Below are 27,076 nucleotides of genomic sequence, written 5' to 3'. Positions count from 1 at the left end.
AATAAGTGCAAGTGTCAAGATTCAAAGCTTTGAGTTTCAGATTCCCAATCCAATGCACTTGCTGATTCCAGATCTCCAGGAAATCAGTAAAAAGCAAAAGACTGTGAAAATTAAAATATGTAACTTCTACATTAATGATCTTTATGAACAGCAAATTCTAAGAGATTTGTCCTAGACTTTTTATACCATATTAATTATTTCAATATTATATTAATTCAATATAAAGTAGATTAATAAAATAGTGAATTCCTTATATCCTAAATGTTTCGTTCCATACTTTAAGTTGTCTGTGCATATTGAGAAATATGTTTATTACATATGGATGAATAAGAAGTAACACATCCTTCTTTTTATCTCCTCTCTTCAATTCTGCTTCTGCATCCTATTCTTATCCACATGTCTTCACAAATATTTTGAGATGATTGGCTGTTAATCACATGTAACACTCAGCAGCATATGTCCCACCTACACACCCATTTTTCATGCCTGGAAAAGATCTCAGCTTTCCATCCTTGTGTTCTCTCCACCTAGCTGCTAAATGGTGGTATTCTTGACTTTCCATCTATGCTTTTCTTTTGAACTTATTCCGTACATTTCTGTGACTTTCCCACTTCCCATTTAGCTATACGCTGACGGTTCCCTCAGCATATAGGGAAACTCCTCTCCCTGAGAGGTAGTATGGAATCTTGCTGCAAAGCCCAGCTACGGGCCTGAGGAGTTTAGTGTGTTCATCCTAAAAGCAATGAGAAGTCATTGAAGGGTTGGAGTGGCAGAGAGCAGCGGTAGGGAATTAATCATATTTATTTGCATTATAAGATGATTCATTTGATTGTGCACAGCAAACTGATTGAAAGGGAGTAGGAAGGAGGTTGTAACATTGGTCTCTGTTGGACTAATCCAAAGACATTTAAGATATACAATGGGTAGGGTGCTAAAGACTGAATGTTTGTGTCCTCCCACAATTCATATATTAAAACCTAATCCTCAGTGTGGTGGTATTTGAAGGTGGTACACTCGAGAGGTAATAAGGTCATGAGGTTAAAGCCCTCATAAATGGGATTAGTTTCCTTATATAAAACACCCCACAAAGCTCCCTAGTCCTTTCTGCCAGGTAAAAACACAGCCAGAAGATATCATACGTGAACCATGAAGTGGGTCCTCATCAGACATTAAATCTGCCAGCACCTTGATTGCTGCCTTCTCAGCCTCCAGTTCAGTCACTCAGTCATGTCCGACTCTTTGCAACCCTATGGACTGCAGCACACCAGGCTTTCCTGTCCTTCACCATCTCCTGGAGCTTGCTCAAACTCATGTCCATCGAGTTGGTAATGCTATCCAACCATCTCATCCTCTGTCATCCCCTTTTTCTGCCTTCAGTCTTTCCCAGCATCAGGGTCTTTTCCAGTAAGTCAGTTCTTTCCATCAGGTGGCCAAAGGAATGGAGTTTAGGGATCAGCATGGGTCTTTCCAGTGAATATTCAGGACTGATTTCCTTTAGGTTTGACTGGTCGAATCTCCTTGCAGTCCAAGGGACTCTCAAGAATCTTTCCCAACACCGCAGTTCAAAAGCATCAATTCTTCGGCGCTCAGCTTTCTTTATGGTCCAACTCTGACATCCATATGTGACTACTGGAAAAACCATAGCTTTGAGACTTTCCTGGAGCTAGAGCTCTGCCTCGCTCCCAAACATGCTATTGTAACTTGTAACTCCTAGCAAGGCTAGGCACTTCCATGACTGCCAAGCTTGGGGTCTAAGTAAAAGTATATAGTAACGGCATGAATCACAAGTCCATTGAAAGTCTATGATCCAACAGATTATGTTAGTAGTTCTGATTCCCCCTGCAATTACAGAATGGTCAAAGAGTCCAGGAAAAGGTGACCAAGAAAGGAAAGTTCAGTCCACACACTTTGCCCACCTCTGGCTGCTCCCCTAGGAGGGACCTTGGGTATCTCTTGGCATTGGCAGGTCAGTATAAACCCCTGACAAGGCTCCTCTTTTGGGGGCTGCCTTCAGTCATTATGAGGCACCACAAAACCACAGAGCAAGACCTAACAGAAGCAGAGATATTAAGAAGAGGTGGCAAGAATACACAGAGAACTTCACAAAGAAGATCTTCACAACCCAGATAATCACGATGGTATGATTACTCACCTAAAGCGAGATATCCTGAATTGTGAAGTCAAGTGGGCCTTAGGAAGCATCACTACAAACAAACCTAGTGTCGGTGATGGAATTCACATTAAGCTATTTAAATCCTAACTGTGAAAATGCTGCACTCAATATGCTAGCAAATTTGCAAAACTAAGCAGTGGCCACAGAACTGGAAAAGCTCAGTCTTCATTCCAATCCCAAAGAAAGGCAATGCCAAAGAATGCTCAAACTATGACACGATTGCACTCATCTCACATTCTAGCCAAGTGATGCTCAAAATTCTCCAAGCCAGGCTTCAACAGTACATGAACCGTGTCAAGCTGGTTTTAGAAAAGGCAGAGGAACCAGAGATCAAATTGCCAACGTCCATTGGATCATCAAAAAACCAAGAGAGTTCCAGAAAAACATCTGCTTCATGGACTATGCCAAAGACTTTGACTGTGTGGATCACAACAAACTGTGGAAGATTCTTAAAAGAGATGGGAATACCAGACCACCTGACCTGCCTCCTGAGAAATCTGTATGCAGGTCAAGAAGCAACAATTAGAACTGGACATGGAACAGACTGGTTCCAAATTGGGAAAAGAGTATGTCAAGGCTGTATGTTGTCACCCTGCTTATTTAACTTTTATGCAGAGTACATCATGAGAAATGCAGGACTGGAATAAGCAAAAGCTGGAATCAAGATTGCTGGGAGAAATATCAATAACCTCAGATATTCAGATGACACCACCCTTATGGCAGAAAGTGAAGAGGAACTAAAGAGCCTCCTGATGAAAGAGGAGAGTGAAAAAGTTGGCTTGAAACTCAACATTCAGAAAACTAAGATCATGGCATCCGGTCCCATCACTTTATGGCAAATAGATGGGGAAAGAGTGGCTGACTTTATTTTTGAGGGCTCCAAAATCACTGCAGATGGTGACTGCAGCCATGAAATTAAAAGACGCTTGCTCCTTGGAGAAAAGCTATGATCAATCTAGACAGCATATTAAAAAGCAGAGACATTACTTTGCCAACAAAAGTCTGCCTAGTCAAAGCTATGGTTTTTCCAGGAGTCATGTATGGATGTGAGAGTTGGCCCATAAAGAAAGCTGAGCACTGAAGAACTGAGGCTTTTGAACTGTGGTGTTGGAGAAGACACTTGAGAGTCCCTTGGACTGCAAGGAAATCAGCCCTGAATATTCATTGGAAGGACTGATGTTGAAGCTAAAACTCCAATATTTTAGCCACATGATGCAACAAACTGACTCATTTGAAAAGACCCTGATGCTGGGAAAGATTGAAGGCAGGAGGAGAAGGGGACAACAGAAGATGAGATGGTAGGATGGCATCACCGACTCAATGGATATGAGTTTGAGTAAACTCTGGGAGTTGTTGATGGACAGGGAGGCCTGGCGTGCTGCGGTCCACAGGGTAGCAAAGAGTAGGACACGACTGAGTGACTGAACTGAACTGAACTAGACTATATGGATCTTTGTTGGCAAAATAACGTCTCTGCTTTTTAATATGCTGTCTAGGTTGGTCATCCCACTCTAGTACTCTTGCCTAGAAAATTCCATGGACAGAGGAGACTTGTAGGCTGCAGTCCATGGGGTTGCAAAGAGTTGGACATGACTGAGCAACTTCACTTTCCCTTTTCACTTGCATGCATTGGAGAAGGAAATGGCAACTCCAGTGTTCTTGCCTGGAGAATCCCAGGGAGAGAGGAGCCTGGTGGGTTGCTGTCTATGGGGTCTCACAGAGTCGGACATGACTGAAGTGACTTAGCAGCAGCAGCAGCAGGTTGGTCATAGCTTTCCTTCCTAGGAGCAAGCGTCTTTTAATTTCCTGGCTGCAGTCACCGTCTGCAGTGATTTTAGAGCCCAAGAAGATAAAGTCTGTCACTGTTTCCATTGTTTCCCCATCTATTTGCCATGAAGTGATGAGACCAGATGCCATGATCTTAGTTTTCTGAATGTTGACGAGTTTTAGGCCAGTTTTTTCACCCTCCTCTTTCACTTTCGTCAAGAGGCTCTTTAGTTCTTCTTCACTTTCTGCCATAAGGGTGGTGTCATCTGCATATCTGAGGTTATTGATATTTCTCCCAGCAATCTTGATTCCAGCTTGTGTTTTATTCAGCCCAGCATTTCACATGATGTACTCTGCATGTAAGTTAAATAAGCAGGGTAACAGTATACAGCCTTGACATAATTCTTTCCCAAATTTGAACCAGCCCATCATTCCATGTCCAGTTCTAACTGTTGCTTCTTGACCTGCATACAGGCTTCTCTGGAGGCAGGTAAGGTGGTCTGGTATTCCCATCTCTTTTAAGAATTTTCCACAGTTTCTTGTGATCTACCCAATGAAAGACTTTAGCATAGTCAATGAAGCAAAAGTAGATGTTTTTCTGGAATTCTCATGCTTTTTCTATGATCTAGAGGATGTTAGAAATTTGATCTCTGGTTCCTCTGCCTTTTCGAAATCCAACTGGAGCATCTGGACATTCTCAGTTCATGTACTGTTGAAGCCTGGCTTGGAGAGTTTTGAGCATTACTCTGTTAGTGTGTGAGATGAGTTAAATTGTGTGGTAGTTCAAACATTCTTTGGCATTGCCTTTCTTAGGGATTGGAATGAAGACTGAGCTTTTCCAGTCCTGTGGCCACTGCTGAGTTTTCCAATTTTGCTGGCATATTGAGTGCAGCACTTTCACAGCATCATCTTTTAGGATTTGAAATAACTCAACTGGTATTCCATCACTTCCGCTAGCTTTGTTGGTAGTGATGCTTCCTAAGGCCCACTTGACTTCACACTCCAGGATCTCTTGCTCTAGGTGAATGATCACATCACTGTGGTTATTTGGGTCATGAAGATCTTTTTCCTATAATTCTGTGTATTCTTGCCACCTCTTAATATCTTCTGCTTCTATACTATTTTTGTCCTTTATCAAGCCCATCTTTGCATGAAATGTTCCCTTGGTATCTCTAATTTTCTTGAAGAGATCTCTAGTCTTTCCCATTCTATTGTTTTCCTCTATTTCTTTGCATTGATCACTGAGGATAGCTTTCTTATCTCTCCTTGCTATTCTTTGGAACCCTGCATTCAGATAGATATTTCTTTCCTTTTCTCCTTTGCCTTTAGCTTCTCTTCTCTTCTCTTCTCAGCTATTTGTAAGGCCTCCTCAGACAACCATTTTGCTTTTTTGCATTTCTTTTTCTTAGGGATGGTCTTGATCACTGCCTATTGTACAATGTCAGGAACCCCTGTCCATAGTTCTTCAGGCACTCTGTCTAACAGATCTAATCCCTTGAATCTATTTGTCACTTCCACTGTATGACTGTAAGGGATTTAATTTAGGTTATACCTAATGGTCTAGTTCTTTTCCCTACTTTCTTAAATTTAAGTCTGAATTTGACAATAAGGAGTTATGATCTGAGCCACAGTCAGCTCCCAGTCTTGTTTTTGCTGACGTCTTGGCACCCCACTCCAGTACTCTTGCCTGGAAAATCCCATGGACAGAGGGGCCTGGTGGGCTACAGTCCATGGGGTCGCTAAGAGTCGGACACGACTGAGCGACTTCACTTTCACTTTTCACTTTCATGCACTAGAGAAGGAAATGGCAACACACTCTGGTGTTCTTGCCTGGAGAACCCCAGGGATGGAGGAGCCTGGTTGGCTGCCGTCTATGGGGTCGCACAGAGTCGGACACAACTGAAGTGACTTAGCAGCAGCAGCAGAGCTTCTCAATCTTCGTCTGCAAAGAATGTAATCAATGTGATTTCTGTATTGACCATCTGGTGATGTGCATATGTAGAGTCATCTCTTGCTTTTTTTGAAACAGGGTGCTTGCTATGACCAGTGTGTTCTCTTGACAAAACTCTATTAGGCTTCTCCATGCTTCATTTTGTACTGCAAAGCCAAACTTGCCTGTTACTCCAGGTATCTCTTGACTGCCTACTTTTGCATTCCAGTCCCCTATGATGAAAAGGACAGTTTTTTGTTGTTGTTGTTAGTTCTAGAAGGTCTTATAGCCTCCTGACTATGAGAAATTATTGTTGTTTGTAAGCCATCCCATCTACGGCATTCTGTTACAGCAGTCTGAGCAGACTAAGACAAGGGGTTAGTAGTGGGGAGAGAAAGAAAAACATTGAGGATTCATCTAGGTTTATAGCCTGAAGCAGGAGATGGATGTTGATGTTTTTCAGTGATGCAGGATGCCCTGGGAGAGGAACAGATTTAGAGGAAAAGACAGTGATTATCAGTATCAGCCATTTGGGAGTTGAGCTGCTTCTGAAATACTGGAAGGAGGAGATACCAAGGGAACATTCAGATATTTAGGTGTTTGGGGCTGGAATTCAGAGGAAGGATATGGGATTGAAATACTGATGTAATCATAAGATGTCAGCTATTGGAAATGATTCTATCAGTAACTGCTATTTTCAGGCCTATGTGTTATAACTGTGATCTACAGGGACCCCTGAGGAAGACGTAGAGAAATGGAAACCACCTTAAAACAAAAGCAAAAGCTTCTAGGGACTTCCCTGTCAGTCCAGGGTTTAATACTCTGTGCTTCCAATGCAGGGAACTTGGGTTCAGTTCCTGGTTGAGGAACTAAGGTCCCAAATGCTATGTGAATGTGGCTGAAGAAAAAGTTTCTAGCCAGAAAAGGACTTAGATAATTTTTACCAAGAAAAAAAAAATGAAGGCAGGAACATTAAATCTTGCCAAGGAAAGCATACAAGAAATGCCACATTTATTGCTACCTTATATTGTTGTTGTTGTTCAGTCACTAAGTCATGTGTCCAACTCTTCAGCACCCTGTGGACTACAGCATGCCAGGCTTCCCTGTCCTTCACTATCTCGTGGAGTTTGCTCAGACTCGTGTCCATTGAGTCCATCTCATCCTCTGTCGTCCCCTTTTCCTCCTGCCCTCAATCTTTCCCAGCATCAGGGTCCTTTTCAGTGAGTCAGTTCTTCACATCAGGTGGCCAAAGTATTGAAGCTTCAGCTTCAGCAACTGTTGCTGAACATGAATAATCAGTGTTGATTTCCTTTAAGATTGGTTAAGTCCAAGGGACTCTCAAGAGTATTTTCCAACACCACAGTTCGAAAGCATCAATTCTTCAGTGCTCAGCCTTCTTTATAGTCCAACTCTCACATCCATACATGACTACTGGAAAAACTGTAGCTTTGAGTATACAGACCTTTGTTGGCAAAGTGATGTCTCTGCTTTTTAATACACTATCTAGGTTTGTCATAGCTTATATTAGAATTAACTCAGACAAACTGGGAGTCCAGGAGAGCTAGACTTGATTCCTGCTTCATGCTACCAACTGGGTCTCCTTGCATGACTCAGTGTCCTCATCAAAAAAGCAGGAGCATTGGATGAGAAAAATATCTACAGCCTTTTCTCAGTCTAAAGCAAAGATCCTTATATATGTTTTTGTGTGGAGGCCTCAGAGGCCTGCATCTTTTCTGCCCAGGCTCTCAAGTTGCATAGCACACACGATGTGCTAGAGTTAGAAGACAGCCCAGAGATCACCTAGCAGGGACTTTTCAAGCATTTTTATAATGTCTGTGACATATTTATATATACTTTTATGATGTTTGTGAGATATATCAATATTTAATGTCTTAAAATATGTCTTAGATGGTGGTTGTTCAGTCACTAAGTCATGTCCAACTCTTTGTGACCCCATGGACTGCAACCTGCCAGGCTCCTCTGTCCATGGGATTTCCCAGGCAAGAATGCTGGAGTGGGGTGCCATTTCCTTCTCCAGGGGATCTTCTTAACCCAGGAATCAAACCCTGGTCTCTTGCATTGGCAGGCGGATTCTTTACCACTAGTGCCACCTGGGAAGCCCATGAATACATATACATACACATACACATGAAGACCTATTCTTCTTGATAACCTAGAATATTTTCCCCTGTATTTCCCTTAAGAGGGACAGAAGACAGATTTGACCTGTCTGGATGATATAATTAAAATATCTTCTCCCCCAACCCTAACTCAACCTGATTAAGTATTTTTTTTAGATTTGTTTATTTATGTATTTTTGGCTGTGGCATGTCTTCATAGCTTTATATACACATAAGAAAATGACTCTTGCTGCTGCTGCTAAGTCGCTTCAGTCGTGTCCGACTCTGTGCAACCCAAGGTGGCAGCCCACCAGGCTTCCCCATCCCTGGGATTCTCCAGGCAAGAACACTGGAGTGGGTTGCCATTTCCTTCTCCAATGCATGAAAGGGAAAAGTGAAAGTGAAGTCACTCAGTTGTGTCCGACTCCTAGCGACCCCATGGACTGCAGCCTACCAGGCTCCTCCATCCATGGGATTTGCCAGGCAAGAGTCCTGGAGTGGGGTGCCATTGCCTTCTCTGAATGACTCTTAAACCCTGTTAGAACCCAGCAGGAAATTTAAACCCATATGCCATGTGGCACACTGCAAGTTTCATCCTACCGGCCACTTCAGTGTGCCTTCATCTTTAATTTCCCTGAGGTGTACGTGATGAGGCAGAGTTGGTAATCACCCAGACAGAGTTTAGGTCTTAGTATTATTCCAACAAACCCAGTAAATGACATCCACAATAAAGAGCAGGGAAACAAAGAGATTACAGGGTTTCATTCCCACCCGACGGTCTCAGGAGAACAGAGCTCAAGGCAATCTGTGAGTATTTATATACTCCCTGAGCTGTACAGAGAAGGTTCACAGGAAGCAGTTAAAGACACAGCAACTAAATCCAGCATTTAACTGGATTTTTTTGGATTCTTGCAGCTTTACACAGTTAAAAGCCAGGTAGAAACTATATCGCTGTTAGTCAACGTTGATGTTAATAGATATGGGGTTTTAAGGTAACTCTTCCACCACATGTGCCTTGACAAAGAAAACCTTCCTGTTGGAACCATATGGCTCACCTGGTTGGTCCCAGGGGGGCAGTCACTGCTCACTGCCATGTAAGCACTTAGAGTCCCTGCTGTATGGGGCCTCCCCCAGGACCATTTGGAGTAGGAAGGATCCCAGGGAGAGACTCTGCCCTGTTGTTAAAATGGAGGCCAAGAATTCTGTGACATGCGTACAGCAGGACCACCCATCCACACATTGGACTTCATGGGGTATGACCTGGTGCTGCTTCATACTCTAAAGAAAGGACAAGCTAGACAGGCTGCCATCTGCCACAGTGGGGAAACTTCTGCCTGCGGGTCATCTGCTGATGGACTTCTCCCAGTGTTGTTTTAGCCACTGCATTTCAGCTATCCTGCTCAGGTCCCAAGCTACCATGTGAATGAAGCTTACCCACTGTCCTCCGATGGAAGTCAGTTTAAGTTACACTGTTTGCCCCTCCTCACTTCCTGCCTTGCCTCATGACCAACTGTATACATCTCTTTCATCCTGCTAGCTTGTATGTTCCTGGAGGGAAGGTTCTAAGATTCCTTCTTTTTGTATTTCCCATATTAGGTGCTCAATAATAATAATGAAATAGTATTTCATTTCAGTTCAGTTCAATTGCTCAGTCGTGTCCTACTCTTTGTGACCCCATGAATCGCAGCACGCCAGGCCTCCCTGTCCATCACCAACTCCCGGAGCTCACTCAGACTCACTCACGTCCATCGAGTCAGTGATGCCATCCAGCCATCTCATCCTCTGTCGTCCCCTTCTCCTCTTGCCCCCAATCCCTCCCAGCATCAGAGTCTTTTCCAATGAGTCAACTCTTTACCAGCCACATAATTGTCATATCATTTAATTATTACAACTTTGTAGTTTGATGATAAAAAACAGAGCTTTGGAGCCAGACCACCTGTATCCAAAGCCTCCCTCCTCTACCGTCAGCCCCAAGACCTTGAAGCAGATAGTATTCCGACCTGGGTCTTCTGACTTATGGTGTCAACTCTATCCTGCCTCCACAGATATCATTTCATTGAATAAGACCCATTCTCTCATAACCAAATTTATTATTTCTCCTTACCACTGAACAACCCCAAGGTTACCCGCACTAACTTGTAACTTAATATGTGTAGGTTTTTAGACATATACTCCCTAGTGATTTAGCTAATCATACCAATAATATTCATTCTTTACATCTCTTAGAGTGTTGCCGTTTTCACAGCCCCTTCATCTGAATCATCTCTGTTGATCTTCACCCCATCCTTGTGGGCAGAGCAGTGTCCGCCTCCTCGTTTTATTGATGAGTGCACTGAGGCTAGAGAAGCTGAATGTCCAGCCTCTTAACTCACAGGCAAAGAGTAGGCAGAGCTTCAACTCGACCTCAGACCTTCTAAATCCATGCGAGGTCGGCCCCTACCTTGCCTAGCCCCTCAGCATCATTCACCTGTGTAAGCAAGTACTTGCTTGCAGGCGCCAGGAACCAGGTGCTGTGCTAGAGCCTTCAGTGGTTCAGGTTGTCTGGTAACCATAGCAATGGTCGCTCTCCTCGTGGCAGATGAGATCACCCAGTTCACACTAGCGCTCAGGATTTGAGTTACTAGAGATGAGGCATTTTCCACAGAGGGCCATTAACTTTGGAATTCCCTTCCCCTGATCTGACACAGCCCTGGAGAATTGGCCTTCTGGGTCTTTGCCAACCACATCAAGTTGAGTTAGCCAGCTATGATTGGTAAGAAATCTGAGCAAGCAGGAGGAAAGTGCTCAAGTGACTTTTAGTTGTGAGCAATTTGTAATTTTGTATTATTTGCTGTTTGTGTGCCCTAGGATAACTAACCAACCATACATAATTCTTGTTCTTTAAAAACAAAATTTTAGTCAGCAGTTTGCATGAATTTGTTTCTGTGTTCTTACATCATGTCACAAATGATGTGATGGAGAAACCTATAGGGAAGTTTTTGTTTCTTTTGCATAAACTATTTTGCAGTAATTGACCAGCCATAGAGAAAAGATTATCTCCTGTGCACTCTCAGCGAGTTCCCTGGTCACCAGAGACCAATAAGCTGTGTCCCTGGAACTATTATCACTTTGTTGAAGAAGCTGCTATGTGAACAAAAACCAGCCTTCATTAATTTCCCTTTTCATATTTAAAAAACCTTGTCAGTATTTTCCCTTTGGGAAAGTATAATTTTTCAACAGTGCGTATTATTTTAGTTCTAAAAAGGAAAGATGTAGGGTAGGAGATCCTTATTAACATCTCTTTATCTTCATGCCATATATTAATGTTCCCACTCAATGAAATAAAATGCTTCACGTTTTTAATTACATTACAGTATATATATATATATATATATATATATATATATAATGTATATATCTTAATTTTCATTTCATAGAAACTGAAAGTTTTAGAAAGGTAAAATTCTTAGGACAATTTAAATTCCATATTGCTCCCCCAGCACAAACACACTGTTTGACTGATGGGGGAACTGGTGCACTGGTTGTCTGGAGCCCACGTTGCAGTCAGTAACAGAATCAGGATTTCTTTTCTCAGCCTGGTGCTCTTTCCATTGTACCTTGACATGTGTGTCTCTGTTTGAGCTCCTGATTCCTTTGTAAGCTTCTGAAAGCAGGGCTGATCCTTACATGTCCCAGTTGGAGCTGTTTGGTGAATACTCACGAGCTAATGGATCAGGCTTCATTTTAGTGCTACAAGAGCCTCAGATGTTACACCTCCTTTTCATTATCTGTTCTCTTTTTCGTTCAACCTCTGCTGTGGTTACAAAAAGTTGGCGAATGGTCAAGTGATATATGATAGAATGGGATTTGAACGCTTGACCATTGTTGTTTCTAAACATCTGTATTTTTTTCTTGAGGTCTTATTGACATGCAACATTATATTAGTTGCAGGTGTACAACATAATGATTTGATACCTGTATGAATTTCAAAATGGTTACCAAAATAAGCCTACTTAACATCATCCATCCCCATTCATAGTTATATTTTTCCTTGTGATGAGAACTCATCTATACTGGAGTTGAAAGTTATTTTAAGGAAGAGTCTCAGGGATTTAAAGTTATTTACTAAGTGGTTTAAATTATCTCACACATAGTAACCAGACTCCTATTATACATTGTTCTTTTATCTTTAAAAATGTACATATTATTTCCTGAAAAGTGAAAGGACCTTAGAGTTCATCTTCAAAATAAGATAATAAACATCACAAGTCAACCTCTTAGGTGTCAGTTTGTGCGTTTGGGGTTTTTGTGCCATGGTAGAAGTTGGTTCAAGAATTGTTTGCCCTGTTATATGTTTGTGTGTACAGTCCTTTCCTAAATACTCAACCGTAAACTGGATTCTAGTTTGTTTCAGTGCTGGAAGGGGTGTTGTCTAAGCTCTCAAGATATGACGAAGGCACTTTCTTTTCATCCATCCTGTCGTTCACTGTGAGTATTTTGAATGAGTTCTCTGCTGTCTTTTGACTGCTGTCATAGTAGTTATAAGTTAAGAAAATAATTCTCATAATTATCTCTTTTCCACTTAAGGTGAAAGCAGCTGCAAAATATGTTGATGTTCCAGTAAGTATTTTTTATTTGCTTTTAAAAACTATATATAATTCTTCTAAAAAAGTATTTATGGTTCAGCATGGGTTTATTTCAAATCTTTAAACCAGTGTGAATCCCTCAGGGAGAAGTTTATTTTTCTTAAGGGAGGACTAGCCCTCATAGCAAAACCTGGCAAGGTTATTTCAGTGCACTTTTTCTGTTGTAACTTGCGGACGCTTATGGAGGTCAGTTCATCGTGAGAACATACCAGCTCATGGGTAGCTCCAGAATCAGGGAGAAAATGCCTCACATTATTTATAGACAAAAGTTCACTCTCCTTCCCTTTTCATGAAGGCTCTAACAGGTGTCTTATAGGAGTTTAAGTAACAAACAAGAGGAATCAGTTAAATCAGAGGACTAGTTTTCTAAATACAGAAGTGTTATAAATAAATCAATGTTGACTTACTTATCATTTGGTTTCTCACAGAATTCTTGGGAAATAACGCATAACCTGTATATTTGTTCAAAAATTAAGATAGTAAACTAAGAAACTTACTTAGCTACAATGAAAAAAAATTTACAGGATAAATATAATCAACAAATTAGTACAGCATTTGTAAGTTGACAATCATTAACAAAGTTTTTGCCTAAAATTCTGTAATCCCATATATATGATCAAGGCCTCTGATATTCTGTTGAATCATGTGTATTGGCATGTATATCCGAGTTAAAGCACAATGGAAAAAACAAAAACATAAAATTTAAAACTAAGTGGAATATAAGTCCTCTCATCTTTAATTCAGGCTGTGCTTGAATAGCATTACCATCTCTAAGTCATTATTATAAATGTTAGCACTTTTAGTGCTGGCAAGCTTTGTATATCTGTTGTAGGTGGCTCTTATTTTTAAATTGCATGACTTCATTTTATACTATGGATTAGACAGTCCCCAGATTTATCGATGCTATAGTTATTAAAAATGAACATTTGAAATGAAAAGGCCATGAACTTTCCTATCTTTGCCTAGGGTTTCTTGGGAGTAGGTTTTGTTTGATTTTAGTTTTACAAATAATTCCCAAAGAAGTTTTGGCATACTCTTTGTCTTGTATTAGAATCAGAAAATCAGTACTGGGCAATAAGCAAAACAATCACATGTGTGTGGTCCTGCAAAGCAGCTCGAAAGAGAGAAAGGAAGCAGTAAGGGGGATAGTTTATGTTTGCTATCTGAAGAAGAAAAGGACAAGTCATCATGGGAACATATGCACTTTATTGTTCTTAATGAGTACTTTATAATATAGATTTTGTTTCTAATTTTGAATTATTAAATACAAATGGAATGGAAAACCATAATTATTTCTGTTCTTAGGGCTTTTGCAATTCTTAATTTGACTCTGTACTAGACCTGTTAGAGCCCATAGAGCTTCATTGTTGAAAGACATGGAAAGTGGTTCATTCATGCTCCTTCTCAATGCAGAAACCACCTCACCTAATAGCCCTCAAAAAGATTCAGTCAAGCTCTTTTAATTTTTTCAGTGATTGTAGACTCACCATAAGGAAGCTTCCTCTTATGTGTAATGAGTTGAAATTCTGTACTTCTGTGAATTCTATTTTGGTTCTAATTCCTTTTCTGCATGATAGCCCTTCAGATATTTGGTAATAATTATCATGCATCCTCTTCCCAAGAGATATGATGGCTATTCAAAAGGATTTGTTGTCTAAGGAATTCTTATTTTCTACATTAAACATCCTCAACTTCTTCACTAAATTTGTTGATTAAATCTTATTTAACACTCACTAAGTGCTAGACTCTGGGCTACAATGAAAATATATATGTCCTGCTTGCAAGCTGTTCAGTGTCTAGGAATAAAAGAGAGAGAGAAATAGTTCAGTTCAGTTGCTCAGTCGTGTCTGATTCTTTGCGACCCCATAATCGGCAGCACGCCAGGCTTCCCTGTCCATTACGAACTCCCAGAGCTTACTCAAATTCATGTCCATTGAGTCGGTGGTGCCATCCAACCATCTCATCCTCTGTCATCCCTGTCTCCTCCCGCCTTCAATCTTGCCCAGCATCAGGGTCTTTTCCAATGAGTCAGTTCTCACATCAGGGAAACAGACATATCATGGAAACAGCCATAAGCAATTGGACTCAGACTCTTCTTCATACCAGTCACTCTCTAATGAATTCCAGCTTACTAATGTCACTATTATATCAAGTTGCCACACACAGCAAAGCATACTAAACCATAGATGTGGTGTGGCCATGATAGATTGCTAGAGTTTCTCCCTTAGATCTGGAAATAAACTTTTATTTCAAAAATTATGAGATCTGTTAGCTGTTACTATTTTTTTATGCTAAAACTCCAGCAAGATACCTTTCTGAAGCAGTCTTTTACAGAGAACCTTATGAGAAAAAAGAACAGTTAATTTTCTTTCACAAAAATTAACTCACAACTGATTTAAAAACCTACTTGTGAATGCAAACTATAAAACTTATAGAAGAAAACATAAGAGAAAATACTACCTTAAGTTTAGATACAAGCCCCAAAACATCCATGAAAGAAAAACATTGTAAGTTGGACTTAATAGGTGGCTCAGATGGTGAAGAATCTGCCTGCAATGCAAGAGACCCTGGGTTGGGAAGATCCCCTGGAGGAGGGCATGCCGGCACACTCCAGTATTCTTGCCTGGAGAATCCCCATTGACAGAGGAGCCTGGCGGGGTACAGTCCATGGGGTCACAAAGAATCAGATGCAACTAAGCGACTAAGCACACAGCACACTGCACTTTTAAGGAAGTAAAAAGACAAGCTACAGACATATATTTGCTCAAGGACTTTATGTAAAATGTACAAACAACTCTTAACACTCAAGAAAACAAACAGCACAATTAAAAAAGTGGGCAAAAGATCAGAACAGATACTACAGTGAAGACATATAGGTATCAAATAGGCAAATGAAAAGATGTTCAATATCATTAATCATTAGAGAAATGAAAATTAAAACAATGAGATACCATTACATACCTATTGGTATGGCTAAAATTTAACACTGTTAATAACAAAATGTTGACAAAGATCCAGTGCAAAAGGGATTCTCATTCGTTGCTGGTGGAAATGCAAAATTGTACAGCCACTTTGGGAGACTATTTGGCAGTTTCTTACAAACCTAAATATAGGCTTTAGCAACCCACTGATTACACTCCTAGGTATTTATTCAACTGATCTGAAAACATATATCCTCAATGAAACCTGCAAAAGTGTTCATAGCAACTTTATTCATAATCATCAAAAATTGAAAGTAACCAAAATGTCTTTCAGTCTAGCATATGGATAAACAAGAAGTGGTATATCCATACAATTAAGTGGTATTCCTAATGCAAAAGAGAAGGAGGAATTCGTGTTCCTGGAACATACTTGATTATCAGATATACCTTATAGCACAGGCTAAAGATGTATAAGTGTCAATAACAGAAAATTATTCAAATCTAGTCATTTAAATATAGCATGTTATGAACATAGTCTTATGTATCTTTGTACTTTCATGATACTTCTGTATAAAAGAAAATCATACATAAGAGAAAAATCATCAATATATTCCTGAAAAAAAAGAAACTTTATTATCTCCTATTTCTTAGCAAAGATGCTAGTAGGGCCCCCCATGATGTCTTCCTCAGTCAATCAGTTCAGTCGCTCAGTCATGTCCGACTCTTTGTGACCCCATGAATTGCAGCACGCCAGGCCTCCCTGTCCATCACCAACTTCCGGAGATCACTCAAACTCATGTCCATCGAGTCAGTGATGCCATCCAGCCATCTCATCCTCTGTTGTCCCCTTCTCCTCCTGCCCCCAATCCCTCTCAGCATCAGAGTCTTTTCCAATGAGTCAACTTTTCGCATGAGGTGGCCAAAGTACTGGAGTTTCAGCTTTAGCATCATTCCTTCCAACGAACACCCAGGACTTATCTCCTTTAGAATGAACTGGTTGGATCTCCTTGTAGTCCAAGGGACTCTCAAGAGTCTTCTCCAACACCATGGTTCAAAAGCATCAATTCTTCAGCACTCAGCTTTCTTCACAGTCCAACTCTCACATCCATACATGACCACAGGAAAAACCATAGCCTTGACTAGACGAACCTTTGTTGGCAAAGTAATGTCTCTGCTTTTGAATATGCTATCTAGGTTGGTCATAACTTTCCTTCCAAGGATTACGTAAGCATCTTTTAATTTCATGGCTGCAGTCACCATCTGCAGTGATTTTAGAGCCCAAAAAAATAAAGTCTGCCACTGTTTCCACTGTTTCCCCATCTATTTGCCGTGAAGTGATGGGACCAGATGCCATGTTCTTAGCTTTCTGAATGTTGAACTTTAAGCCAACTTTTTCACTCTCCACTTTCACTTTCATCAAGAGGCTTTTTAGTTCCTCTTCGTCTTCCTAGTCAAGGTGATAATAGTGACCTTCAGATGGTTTGATAGATTTTTTTCTTGATTAAATAGCCCTAATCTGGAGACAAGAGGCTTCCCTCATAGCTCACTCGGTAGAGAATCTGCCTTCAATGCAGGAGACCCGGATTCGATTCCTGGGTGGGGAAGATCCTCTAGAGAAGGAAATGGCAACCCACTCCAGTATTCTCGCCTGAAGAATCCCATAGACAAAGGAGCCTGGCAGGCTACAGTCCATGGGGTTGCAAAGAGTCGGACATGACTGAGCAACTTCACTTTAGGTCACCACAGAGCATTGGGTAGAGTTCCCTGTGCTATACAGTAGGTTATCATTAGTTGGACTTTCCTGATAGCTCAGTTGGTAAAGAATCCGTCTTCAATGCAGGCGACCCCTTTTCAATTCCTGGGTCAGGAAGATCCCCTGGAGAAGGGATAGGCTAGCCACTCCAGTATTCTTGAGCATCCCTCATGGCTAGCTGGTAAAGAATGAACCTGCAGTGGGGAGACCTGGGTTCGATCCCTGGATTGGGAAGATCCCCTGGAGAAGGAGTTAGCTCTTTTATACATAATAGTGTAAATATGTCAGTCCCACTCTCCCAATTCATCTCACCCCTCCTACCCCTCCTTGGTGTCCATAACATTTATTCTCTACATCTGTGTCTCTATTGTTCCAATAAAATTTTTTTAATTAAAAAATATTTAGATAGTATATTAAAACTGGTGCACTGGGACGACCCAGAGGGATGGAATGGGGAGGGAGGAGGGTTCAGGATGGGGAACACATGTATACCTGTGGCAGATTCATTTTGACATTTGGCAAAACTAATACAATTATGTAAAGTGTAAAAATAAAAAATAAAAAAACAAAAACTATCAGATCAGATCAGTCGCTCAGTCATGTCAGACTCTCTGCGACCCCATGAATCGCAGCACACCAGGCCTCCCTGTCCCTCACCAACTCCCGGAGTTGACTCAGACTCACATCCATCGACTCAGACTCACATCCATCGAGTCAGTGATGCCATCCAGCCATCTCATCCTCTGTCGTCCCCTTCTCCTCCTGCCCCCAATCCCTCCCAGCATCAGAGTCCTTTCCAATGAGTCAACTCTTCTCATGAGGTGGCCAAAGTACTGGAGTTTCAACTTTAGCATCATTCCTTCCAAAGAAATCCCAGGGCTGATCTCCTTAAGAATGGACTGGTTGGATCTCCTTGCAGTCCAAGGGACTCTCAGGAATCTTCTCCAACACCACAGTTCAAAAGCATCAATTCTTCGGCACTCAGCCTTCTTCACAGTCCAACTCTCACATCCATACATGACCACAGGAAAAACCATAGCCTTGACTAGACGGACCTTTGTTGGCAAAGTAATGTCTCTGCTTTTCAATATGCTATCTAGGTTGGTCATAACTTTCTTTCCAAGGAGTAAGCGTCTTTTAATTTCATGGCTGAAATCACCATCTGCAGTGATTTTGGAGCCCATAAAAATAAAGTCTGACACTGTTTCCGCTGTTTCCCCATCTATTTCCCATGAAGTGATAGGACCGGATGCCATGATCTTCATTTTCTGAATGTTGAGCTTTAAGCCAACTTTTTCACTCTCCACTTTCACTTTCATCAAGAGGCTTTTGAGTTCCTTTTCACTTTCTGCCATACGGGTGGTGTCATCTGCATATCTGAGGTTATTGATATTTCTCCCGGCAATCTTGATTCCAGCTTGTGCTTCTTCCAGTCCAGCGTTTCTCATGATGTACTCTGCATAGAAGTTAAATAAACAGGGTGACAATATACAGCCTTGACGAACTCCTTTTCCTATTTGGAACCAGTCTGTTGTTCCATGTCCAGTTCTAACTGTTGCTTCCTGACCTGCATACAAATTTCTCAAGAGACAGATCAGGTGGTCTGATATGCCCATCTCTTTCAGAATTTTCCACAGTTTATTGTGATCCACACAGTCAAAGCCTTTGGCATAGTCAGTAAAGCAGAAATAGATGTTTTTCTGGAACTCTCTTGCTTTTTCCATGATCCAGCGGATCTCCCCCCAAAAAGACATATTGCCACCCTATAAGGTTGGGAAGATATAGCTGATAGCAATGTGTGTTAGAAAGTAGGATGAAAAATTGTATGAGGCAGTAATGTAAGGTAGCTACTAAAAACAAAACCACAAGGTAGTGTGGACCTTTGGAGGGAACACAACAGAGAAAGTACAAACCAAACTCAGTAGCCAGACTGCCTTGGTTTCAACCTTTGCTGTATCACTTTGCTCAGTATCTGTATAATCTTGAGTATCAGTTTCTTTTTTTTTACAGCTTTATGAGGCATAACTGATATATTAAAAATATTAAAAACTGATGATATATTAAAAATATTAAAAACTGCACATATTTAGTGTTTATAATTAGATGTGTTTGGAAATAGGCATATACCTGTGTGTGGGCTTCCCAGATGGTGCAGTGGTAAAGAATCCACTTGCCAGTGCAGGAGACACAAGAAACCCAGTTCAATCCCTGTGTCGGGAAGATCCTCTGGAGGAGGAAATGGCAACCCACTCCAGCATTCTTGCCTGAAAAATTCCATAGACTGAGGAGCCTGGCGGATTACAGTCCATGAGGTTGCAAAAGCAGCAAACATGACCGAGCGACTAAACACGTAGCACACATATACCTGTGTGAACACCAATTACTTTATCAAATGGAAATAGAATTATACCACTTCTAGGCTTGTTGCAAATATGTTAAGCACTTTTCAAGATTTCCTAGAATGAAATTAGTGATTGATAAATGTTAGCTGTCATTATACAACATTATTATTGATTATAGTAAATCTAGTGTCCAGATTCTAAAAAAATAATCATTTTGTTCTACACTATCTTGTTCACATCTGTTAATGTGGCAAATCTATCAATAGTCTTTTAAAACCAACATATACTTTTTAGTTTACCTCCTATTGTAGAGAGCAGCCAGCATAGTTAAGGGAATCTGGAAATAATGGCTTATAGAGAAAAAAAAGTGGGGGGGGGAATCAGGATATTACTCTTGAGGGAGGAAAAACCTAAGAGAGCCCTGTTTAATGTATGGAGTTCCCATTTTGCAGAAGAGGAAGCCTCAATATTTATCAGTCAAGAGGACAGAACAAGGACCAGTAACTAAAACCCAGTGGGAGGCAGAACTGAAATCAGTGTACTAAGAACAAAAAAAAAAGAAACTAAAATTCTTTACAAGGGTGATATATTATAGTAGTAACTCCACTCTTTGCCAGGTGTGGTACTGCAGATTGCTGAACTATGTGGGGAAAACAACCAGATGACATTTAACATTTAAAGGGACATTTAAAAGCCCTTTCTGGGGCTTCTTTAATGGTCCAGAGGCTGAGAATCTGCCTGGCAATGCAAAGGACACAGGTTCGATTCCAGGTTAGGAAACTGAGATCCCACATACCTCACAGCAAGTGAGCCCATGCACCACAACTAGAGAGTCCGCGCACCGCAATGAAGACCCCACCTGCCACAGCAGAGACTGGATGGAACCAAATGAATTTTTTGTAAAAGCCCTTTCCAGTTCCAATTCTGAAATTTTGTTTTATAGGTCGTTAGGTTATCGGGCATTTTGGTATGGGTGTGTGTGTGAACAGTGCCTGTTACACACATCACATATGATCTCTGTGCTAGTCAGTGAGGTGACACAGCTAGAGACCTGGAGGACAAGATGGGGTTGACGGTGACCAAGGACAAGGAAACTCCCCCTGGATTGGCTGCTTAGCGCTGCTGCCTGATCCTGGTGGTCCTCCCTGAGAAGGTGGAGATGGCTTATCTTTTTCCCATCTTCATTAACAGTTCTCTCAATCCTTCTCTCTCTAACACTTGCCAAAGATTTCTAACCTTCCAGTTCTCCACAGTGTGACTTGAATTCAGCTCTATACTGTGTGGGCTTCCCAGGTGGTCCTAGTGGTAAAGAACCTGCCTGTCAACGCAGGAAACAGAAGAGACATGGGTTCAATCCCAGGTTGGGACGATTCCCTGGAGAAGGAAATGGCAACCCACTCCAGTTCACACTGGAGTCAACCGCTCTTGCCTGGGAAGTCCCATGGACAGAGGAGCCTGGTGGGCTACAGTCCATGGGGTTGCAAAGAATCGCACGTGACTGAGCGGCTAAGCACACAGCATACTATACTGAACAGGCTTGGTGTGGAGTCCGGGATCTCAGTTCCAGTCCCGCCTTTGCCCCTCACTGGCAGGCTGACCCCTGGCTCCCCACCTGGGCAGTGACAATAATGCTGTCATCCCTGTGCTGCCTCCTTCCGTAGGCTCTCTTGAGAATTTGATGCACATGTTAATGTGGATAATATTAAATAATAATAAAAGTACGTATTTGTTTATAAAAATAATAAAATCAATATATATTATAAAAATAATAAAATCATATATTATGTGCTTTATAAATGTCACACACTATTGATATAAACAGGATTGTCTTCGCTTCTACCTGGAATGATGCTCCCTGCACCATACATTGCCCTGCACCCTCTGCTTCAGAACATGACCATTTTCTAAAAGAAAAACCATTTGTTTTCCACAGGGTGAAAAACACTAGATTGCTTTGCATTTATTTTCTTTTTATTTTAGACTCTCAAGCACCTTGCATGTGCCAGTGATGACTTTTAAAAGTACAGCCAGTCAGTTCAGTGACAAGACGTGTCTTTCCTCCTTCCTTTGTTCAGACATTGTTTGTTACTTAGATGAGGCCGCTGGAACACTCAGTGCTTTACGTCAGAGTGAGAGCAGGCAGAACGCGGGGAATGGTGCGTGGGCCCACTGGGACGTGTTCACCTGCAGAGGCAGATCGCACCAGGACCAGGCTGAGAGTCTCGCCGTTAGAGGAGCAGGGGAGGTTGCCTTCTGTGCTTCCTAGGAGAGTGCTTTGCTGCTTTCATCTTTATTTCTTTGGTTTTCTTGTCTGTCTCATTCTTCTTACAGAAGGTAAATCCATGAACTGCCTCCGGACCCTAACATTCTAGCATCCTCATGCGTCCTTTAGGCCAAAATCTGAAAGGTTCCAAATTAGGGCCAAATAACACAACCCCAGGCAATCTGAATTTTAAAGGTGAAATGAAATAATACCCACAGCATTTAAATTTTACTTCTTCAAGTCCTCAGTGTAGTTTCTGTAGTTGACATCATAGCAACTATAGATAGACAGGGGAAAGGTTACAACAGTGTTATAAATGGGAGATTTAATATATTCATAATCACCCTAATTATTACTCATAATAATGAAATATTATAATATTGAGCATATATAATAATGAAAATAATAGTATAAAGCTAATGTGTGACATACATGTTAACACTTTCCTCTCTGTATCAGCAGCCAATCGTCAAAACTCTTGAGACGTTAGTGATCTTATCAATCAGAAATAGCAAGAGAGATACTATACGCTCGTGACCTCAAGTGGGAAAGTCATAGTAAGATGAAAATAAAGCCCATAAGTCTCAGTTGAAAATCAACCTGCCTCTTTTCCTTGAGTACTTTGGGCTATTATTTTAAATTACTATTCAATATTCCTTTTAATATTTAAAATAACCTCCTCTTTGGAAGGTTTTCTGCCACGATACAACAAAAATGTTTAATCGTGCTAGCACTTAAATCAATGAACACATAAAATACGTCACTATTTAGAAGGAATAGTGTGAAGCTTTCAGGTGAATTTTAAGAATTTGAACAATATGACTGCATAAACTATAGGAGTGTTAATTATAGCAGATTCTGATGTAAGATGTTCTCACAGCATTGTGATAGGAATCTGCTTTTTTTACTGACTGTGCTTACAGGGAGCAAACAGAAGACCCTTATCCAGAGCAAGATCCTGGAGTAATGGAACCCTCTCCGTTAGAATGTGGGACTGAATGAAATTACATACTTAAAACATACATGTTACATGCTCCAAGTCTGAGAGAGGTTTTCAAATGGATGTGCATGCCATTATCTAATTCAGAATTTTCTACTTCCTAATTTGGGTTCAAAATGCATTATACTGTGAATTAATAGAATTTTGAATAGCTCTACATTTAACAAAGGGAAAGGTGTCTGTGGCTGCTGCTGGAAATAATTTGTTTTAAAAAACTAAGATAAACTGTTATTAGAAAATCTCTAAAATTGTATATCCTTATGACTTTTCCATTATTTACATTTCTTCTGCCCCTTTTTATGAATTAGTCCTTATCCTGGGCTTATATTTAAGTTGGAATAAATCTAATTTGAAGACCTTAGTTTGGTTTCTTTCCTTTTGATTTTCTATATTAATGAATACAGTATAATTATTCTAGTTTTTAGAAAATTTGGTTAAAAAAGTGTATATATGTTTTACATATAATCATCACAGCTATACTCAAAACTTTTTTTTTTTATTTTAAGTATTTAAGTGTACGTAACGTGCAATTCACCGGGTCGCAAAGAGTCAGACACACTGAGTGACTGAACTGGACTGAACTGAACTTCTTAAACTACTCCAAAACTAAACTTTTGAGAAGCTTAATTTTAAGAGCATTTTCACTCAAATATAAAACATAGAAATTGCTTCATAAATTCCAAACTAATAAGGAACAAATTAAACAATAAAAGAAAAAATATGTTGTTGTTAAAGTACCTTGGATAAGTTGTGTGTTTGTACAATTAGGTCCTGTGTTCTTCGATGATCAGTCATAGACTTTTCCTGAATCTGAAATGCCAGAATAGAAATGTAAATTTTTCCTACCACAACTTCAAATTGAAGAGACATGCTATTGTTTTAAATCTCAGAAGATCCATTTTTCTTGCAAATTAAAATAATGACCAGGTGCAGGTATTTCATTTATGAAGCAGGCAGATTATCATAAATCAAGATATCAGAATTCCACTCTTGATTGTTTCTTCAAGGCAGGCTTTTCTAGGTTATGAGACGTGCACTTTCAAATTAAGTCAATTAGACTGTAGCTTCTATTAATCTTTGAGACGAGAATAGTATATTTAAAAATTTGTCTCCTTGTTAAATAGACACCATGACAGTGTTTGCATAGTGTATTGTTAACCTTCCGTGGAAGGTTAAGCGGCTTCTTCTGTATCTAAATCTGTAGCTGTGAAAAAGGTCTGCAGCACTGCACTCACCTACCCATGAATGAGGAAAGTGGAGACTTGCACCTGTGGAATTAGGTGCAGCGGCAGGAAGTAAGAGCATTTGTAGCATATAATTAACGAGGAATTTTTTTCTTTCTTTTTTTGAACGGCATGTTCATCTCACTAAGTTAACTAGTGATTAACACTGGAAGAAAATTTGCTGGAGTCTGCACCCTTACTTAAACACATTCACTCACTGGTGTATTCTGTTTCTTATGCGGCCCAAGTCAGAGGAACTCACCTTTCCATACTCTGTTCCCTTCCATATGTATTGATTTCTTTATGCCCCTGGGGGAATTTTTTAGATGTTTTTCCTTTTACTGTCATTTCATTAGCCACATTCTGTTCTTTTCTGAATCAATTTAAAAGTAATCCAGGAAGTCTTATTTTGATTTAGAGATTACTACCCTAAAAAGCAAGATGGAGAAGTTAGTGCTTAGTGAACTGAGGATCTCAAAGTTTTAAGTGGAGAATGGAAAACAACATTGACTCTCTTTTAGGGGTATTTGGGGCTTTCCTGGTGCCTCAGATGGTAAAGAATCTGCCTGCAATGCAGAAGACCCGGTATTTTATACATAATGTGCTGCTACAGGGCTTCCCAGATGGCACTGGTGGTCAAGAACCCTCCTGCAAATGCAAGAGACGTAAGAGACACGGGTTAAATCCCTGAGTCAGGAAGATCCCCTGGAGGAGGGCATGGCAACCCACCCAGTATTCTTGCCTGAAGAATCCCATGGACAGAAGAGCCTGGTGGGCTATAGTTCATAGGGTCACAAAGAGTTGGAACCAACTGAAGCAACGTAACACGCGCGTGCTTACTATATGGTCTTTAATCGTTATTTTCTCCTTTGTTAAGAAAACTATAATTACAAATTACTTTGCCAACAAAGGTCCATCTAGTCTAAGCTATGATTTTTCCAGTAGTCATGTATGAATGTGAGAGTTGAACTATAAAGAAAGCTAAGCACCAAAGAGTTGATGCTTTTGAACTGCCGTGTTGAAGACTCTTGAGAGTCCCTTAGACTGCAAGATCAAACCAGTGCATCCTAAAGGAAATCAGAAATCAGTTCTGAATATTCATTGGAAGGACTGATGCTGAAGATGAAACTCCAATACATTGGCCACCTGATGCAAAGAACTGACTCATTGGAAAAGACCCTGCTGCTTGTAAAGATTGAAAGCAGGAGGAGAAGGGGATGACAGAGGATGAGATGGTTGGATGGCATCACTGACTCGATGGACAAGAGTTTGAGCAAGCTCTGGGAGTTGGTGATGGACAGGGAAGCCTGGCATGCTGCAGTCGATGGAGTCGCAAAGAGTCAGACACGACTGAGCAACTGAACTGATAATTACCGATATAGAAAACATTTCTAAGTGTACCTCTCTAGAACGTAATATTCTTGATAAAAACTCATCCAAATCTGCAGCTGTTGAAGTTGAACTGACTGTTCCTTTGATAAGATTGAGGACACCCACTTGCACCAAAATGCGTAGCAGTGTTCTATCTGGCTGCATGCATGCCTTTCATTTACGCACCAGAAAGTGAAAACTGAACCAAGTGTGTTCAGTTTTTGTTTTCTAACTAAACTTTATTTCCTAATAAGATAATGTGTATTAATGGAATGAGACACAGTGACTTCCAAAGTATGTAAATTTTACTGCCATAAAGCAAGAGTCTTAGCACGAAGGAGCACTGAGCCAGCGATAATGTCTTCTATCCAAACACATTTGTACTGTAAGTAGAAACTGTTTAAAAGGAAAATTATATCTTTTTCAGCAATTTATCAGAGATAATTACCCTTCATACACCAAAGGAACGATAAAGTGTTTTAAAGAACTATAATTCTAATTGGTAAATGTCACCAGCTGTTGCAGTTATTCTTACTTGTGTATATTCTTTTAATGATTATAGTCTCATGCCACAAGCTACATGAAAATATATTCACTAGGTGTGAAATTCCCGTATGTCACAGTTTCAAGAATAGGTAAACAGCTCAAAGATAAAGGAAGAAATAATGCTAATGAGGAATGTAAAAATTGTAGGTTGTGTTTACTGGGCAAGCGGAGCTTAATTTGCCAAAGGGGAGAAAATGTAATTTCAAGAAGAAAAAGACGACACTTAATTTGTTGAAATAAACTTAAATGAGCCTTACTTCACACCCCCAACCAGGGATTCTAATTTTCTTAGTTGTAGAACTGTCTCAGCTTACACATTTCAGTATTAACAGCCCTTCGGTCTGCCAAAGAGAACAGCACAGAGTTTTCTTTTAGGCTTAAATTGTAAAGTGTCTGTTAGTTTCAGGTGGCAAAAGATAAGTTTTTCTTGGACAATGTTTCATGATGTCTAATGTTATCTTAAAAGTGATCAAGAAAACAGAAAATTACCTTCCGAGTCTGTGGCAGGTGTATAAAGGCATCATTCTCCATTTCACCTGGCTATAACTCAGTTTCCAGTGAGTCTGATGGGTCCAGTGTTTAACTAGTATAAACTTATAAGCATACTCCTCTTTTGAAAGGCAGAAATAAAAATGGGGTGGGGTGAGGAGAAATGGTGGAGGAGGCAAGCCTCTCCTGTGTTTATTCTTTAACTCTCAGTCCAGATGGGCAAAACCCTGCTGCCTTGGAATTATACATATCATAGCATTTCCTTTCCACGCACTTGACTGAAACTCACAGGTGGAACTGACTTGTTATCATACATAGAAAATTATTCGGTCCTTTTCATTCTGCAGCAGTATGTTTTCTGAATGTACTAATTTTTAGTGTTTTGACAAAGTTTGAGAGACACGGAGAGAGATCCTTATCTTATGGGCTTCAGCTGTTAATAGTAGCTAATAATCCTGTACAAATTACCCTGCCTTTTCACTGGAAATCTCAATATAACACCACTTGCCCCCAAAGAAGAAAATCGCCTAGGTTTCTCTTGAGTACCCTTGCA

At 40.4% G+C, this 27,076-nt stretch overlaps 1 protein-coding gene across 11 annotated transcripts in view; it reads left to right on the top strand.

The window, feature by feature from the left end:
* CADPS2 (calcium dependent secretion activator 2) overlaps positions 1 to 27,076 on the top strand; it is a 584,066-nt gene that overhangs the window by 527,253 nt on the left and 29,737 nt on the right. For 10 of the 11 annotated variants that reach the window (XM_055590800.1, XM_055590801.1, XM_055590799.1 and 7 more), the window contains 2 exons: positions 12,374 to 12,457; positions 12,557 to 12,589. In XM_055590800.1, coding sequence (XP_055446775.1) covers positions 12,374 to 12,457; positions 12,557 to 12,589 — 117 coding nt within the window. Of the gene's footprint in view, positions 1 to 12,373; positions 12,458 to 12,556; positions 12,590 to 22,817; positions 23,250 to 27,076 lie in introns of those variants that run through there. The other variant, XM_055590806.1, reaches the window with a different exon arrangement.

The sequence above is a fragment of the Bubalus kerabau genome, chromosome 8 (assembly GCF_029407905.1).
Source record: "Bubalus kerabau isolate K-KA32 ecotype Philippines breed swamp buffalo chromosome 8, PCC_UOA_SB_1v2, whole genome shotgun sequence".
NCBI lineage: Eukaryota > Metazoa > Chordata > Mammalia > Artiodactyla > Bovidae > Bubalus > Bubalus kerabau.
Note: the sequence above shows the minus strand (reverse complement) of the source record. Positions and strands in the feature narration are given on the sequence as shown.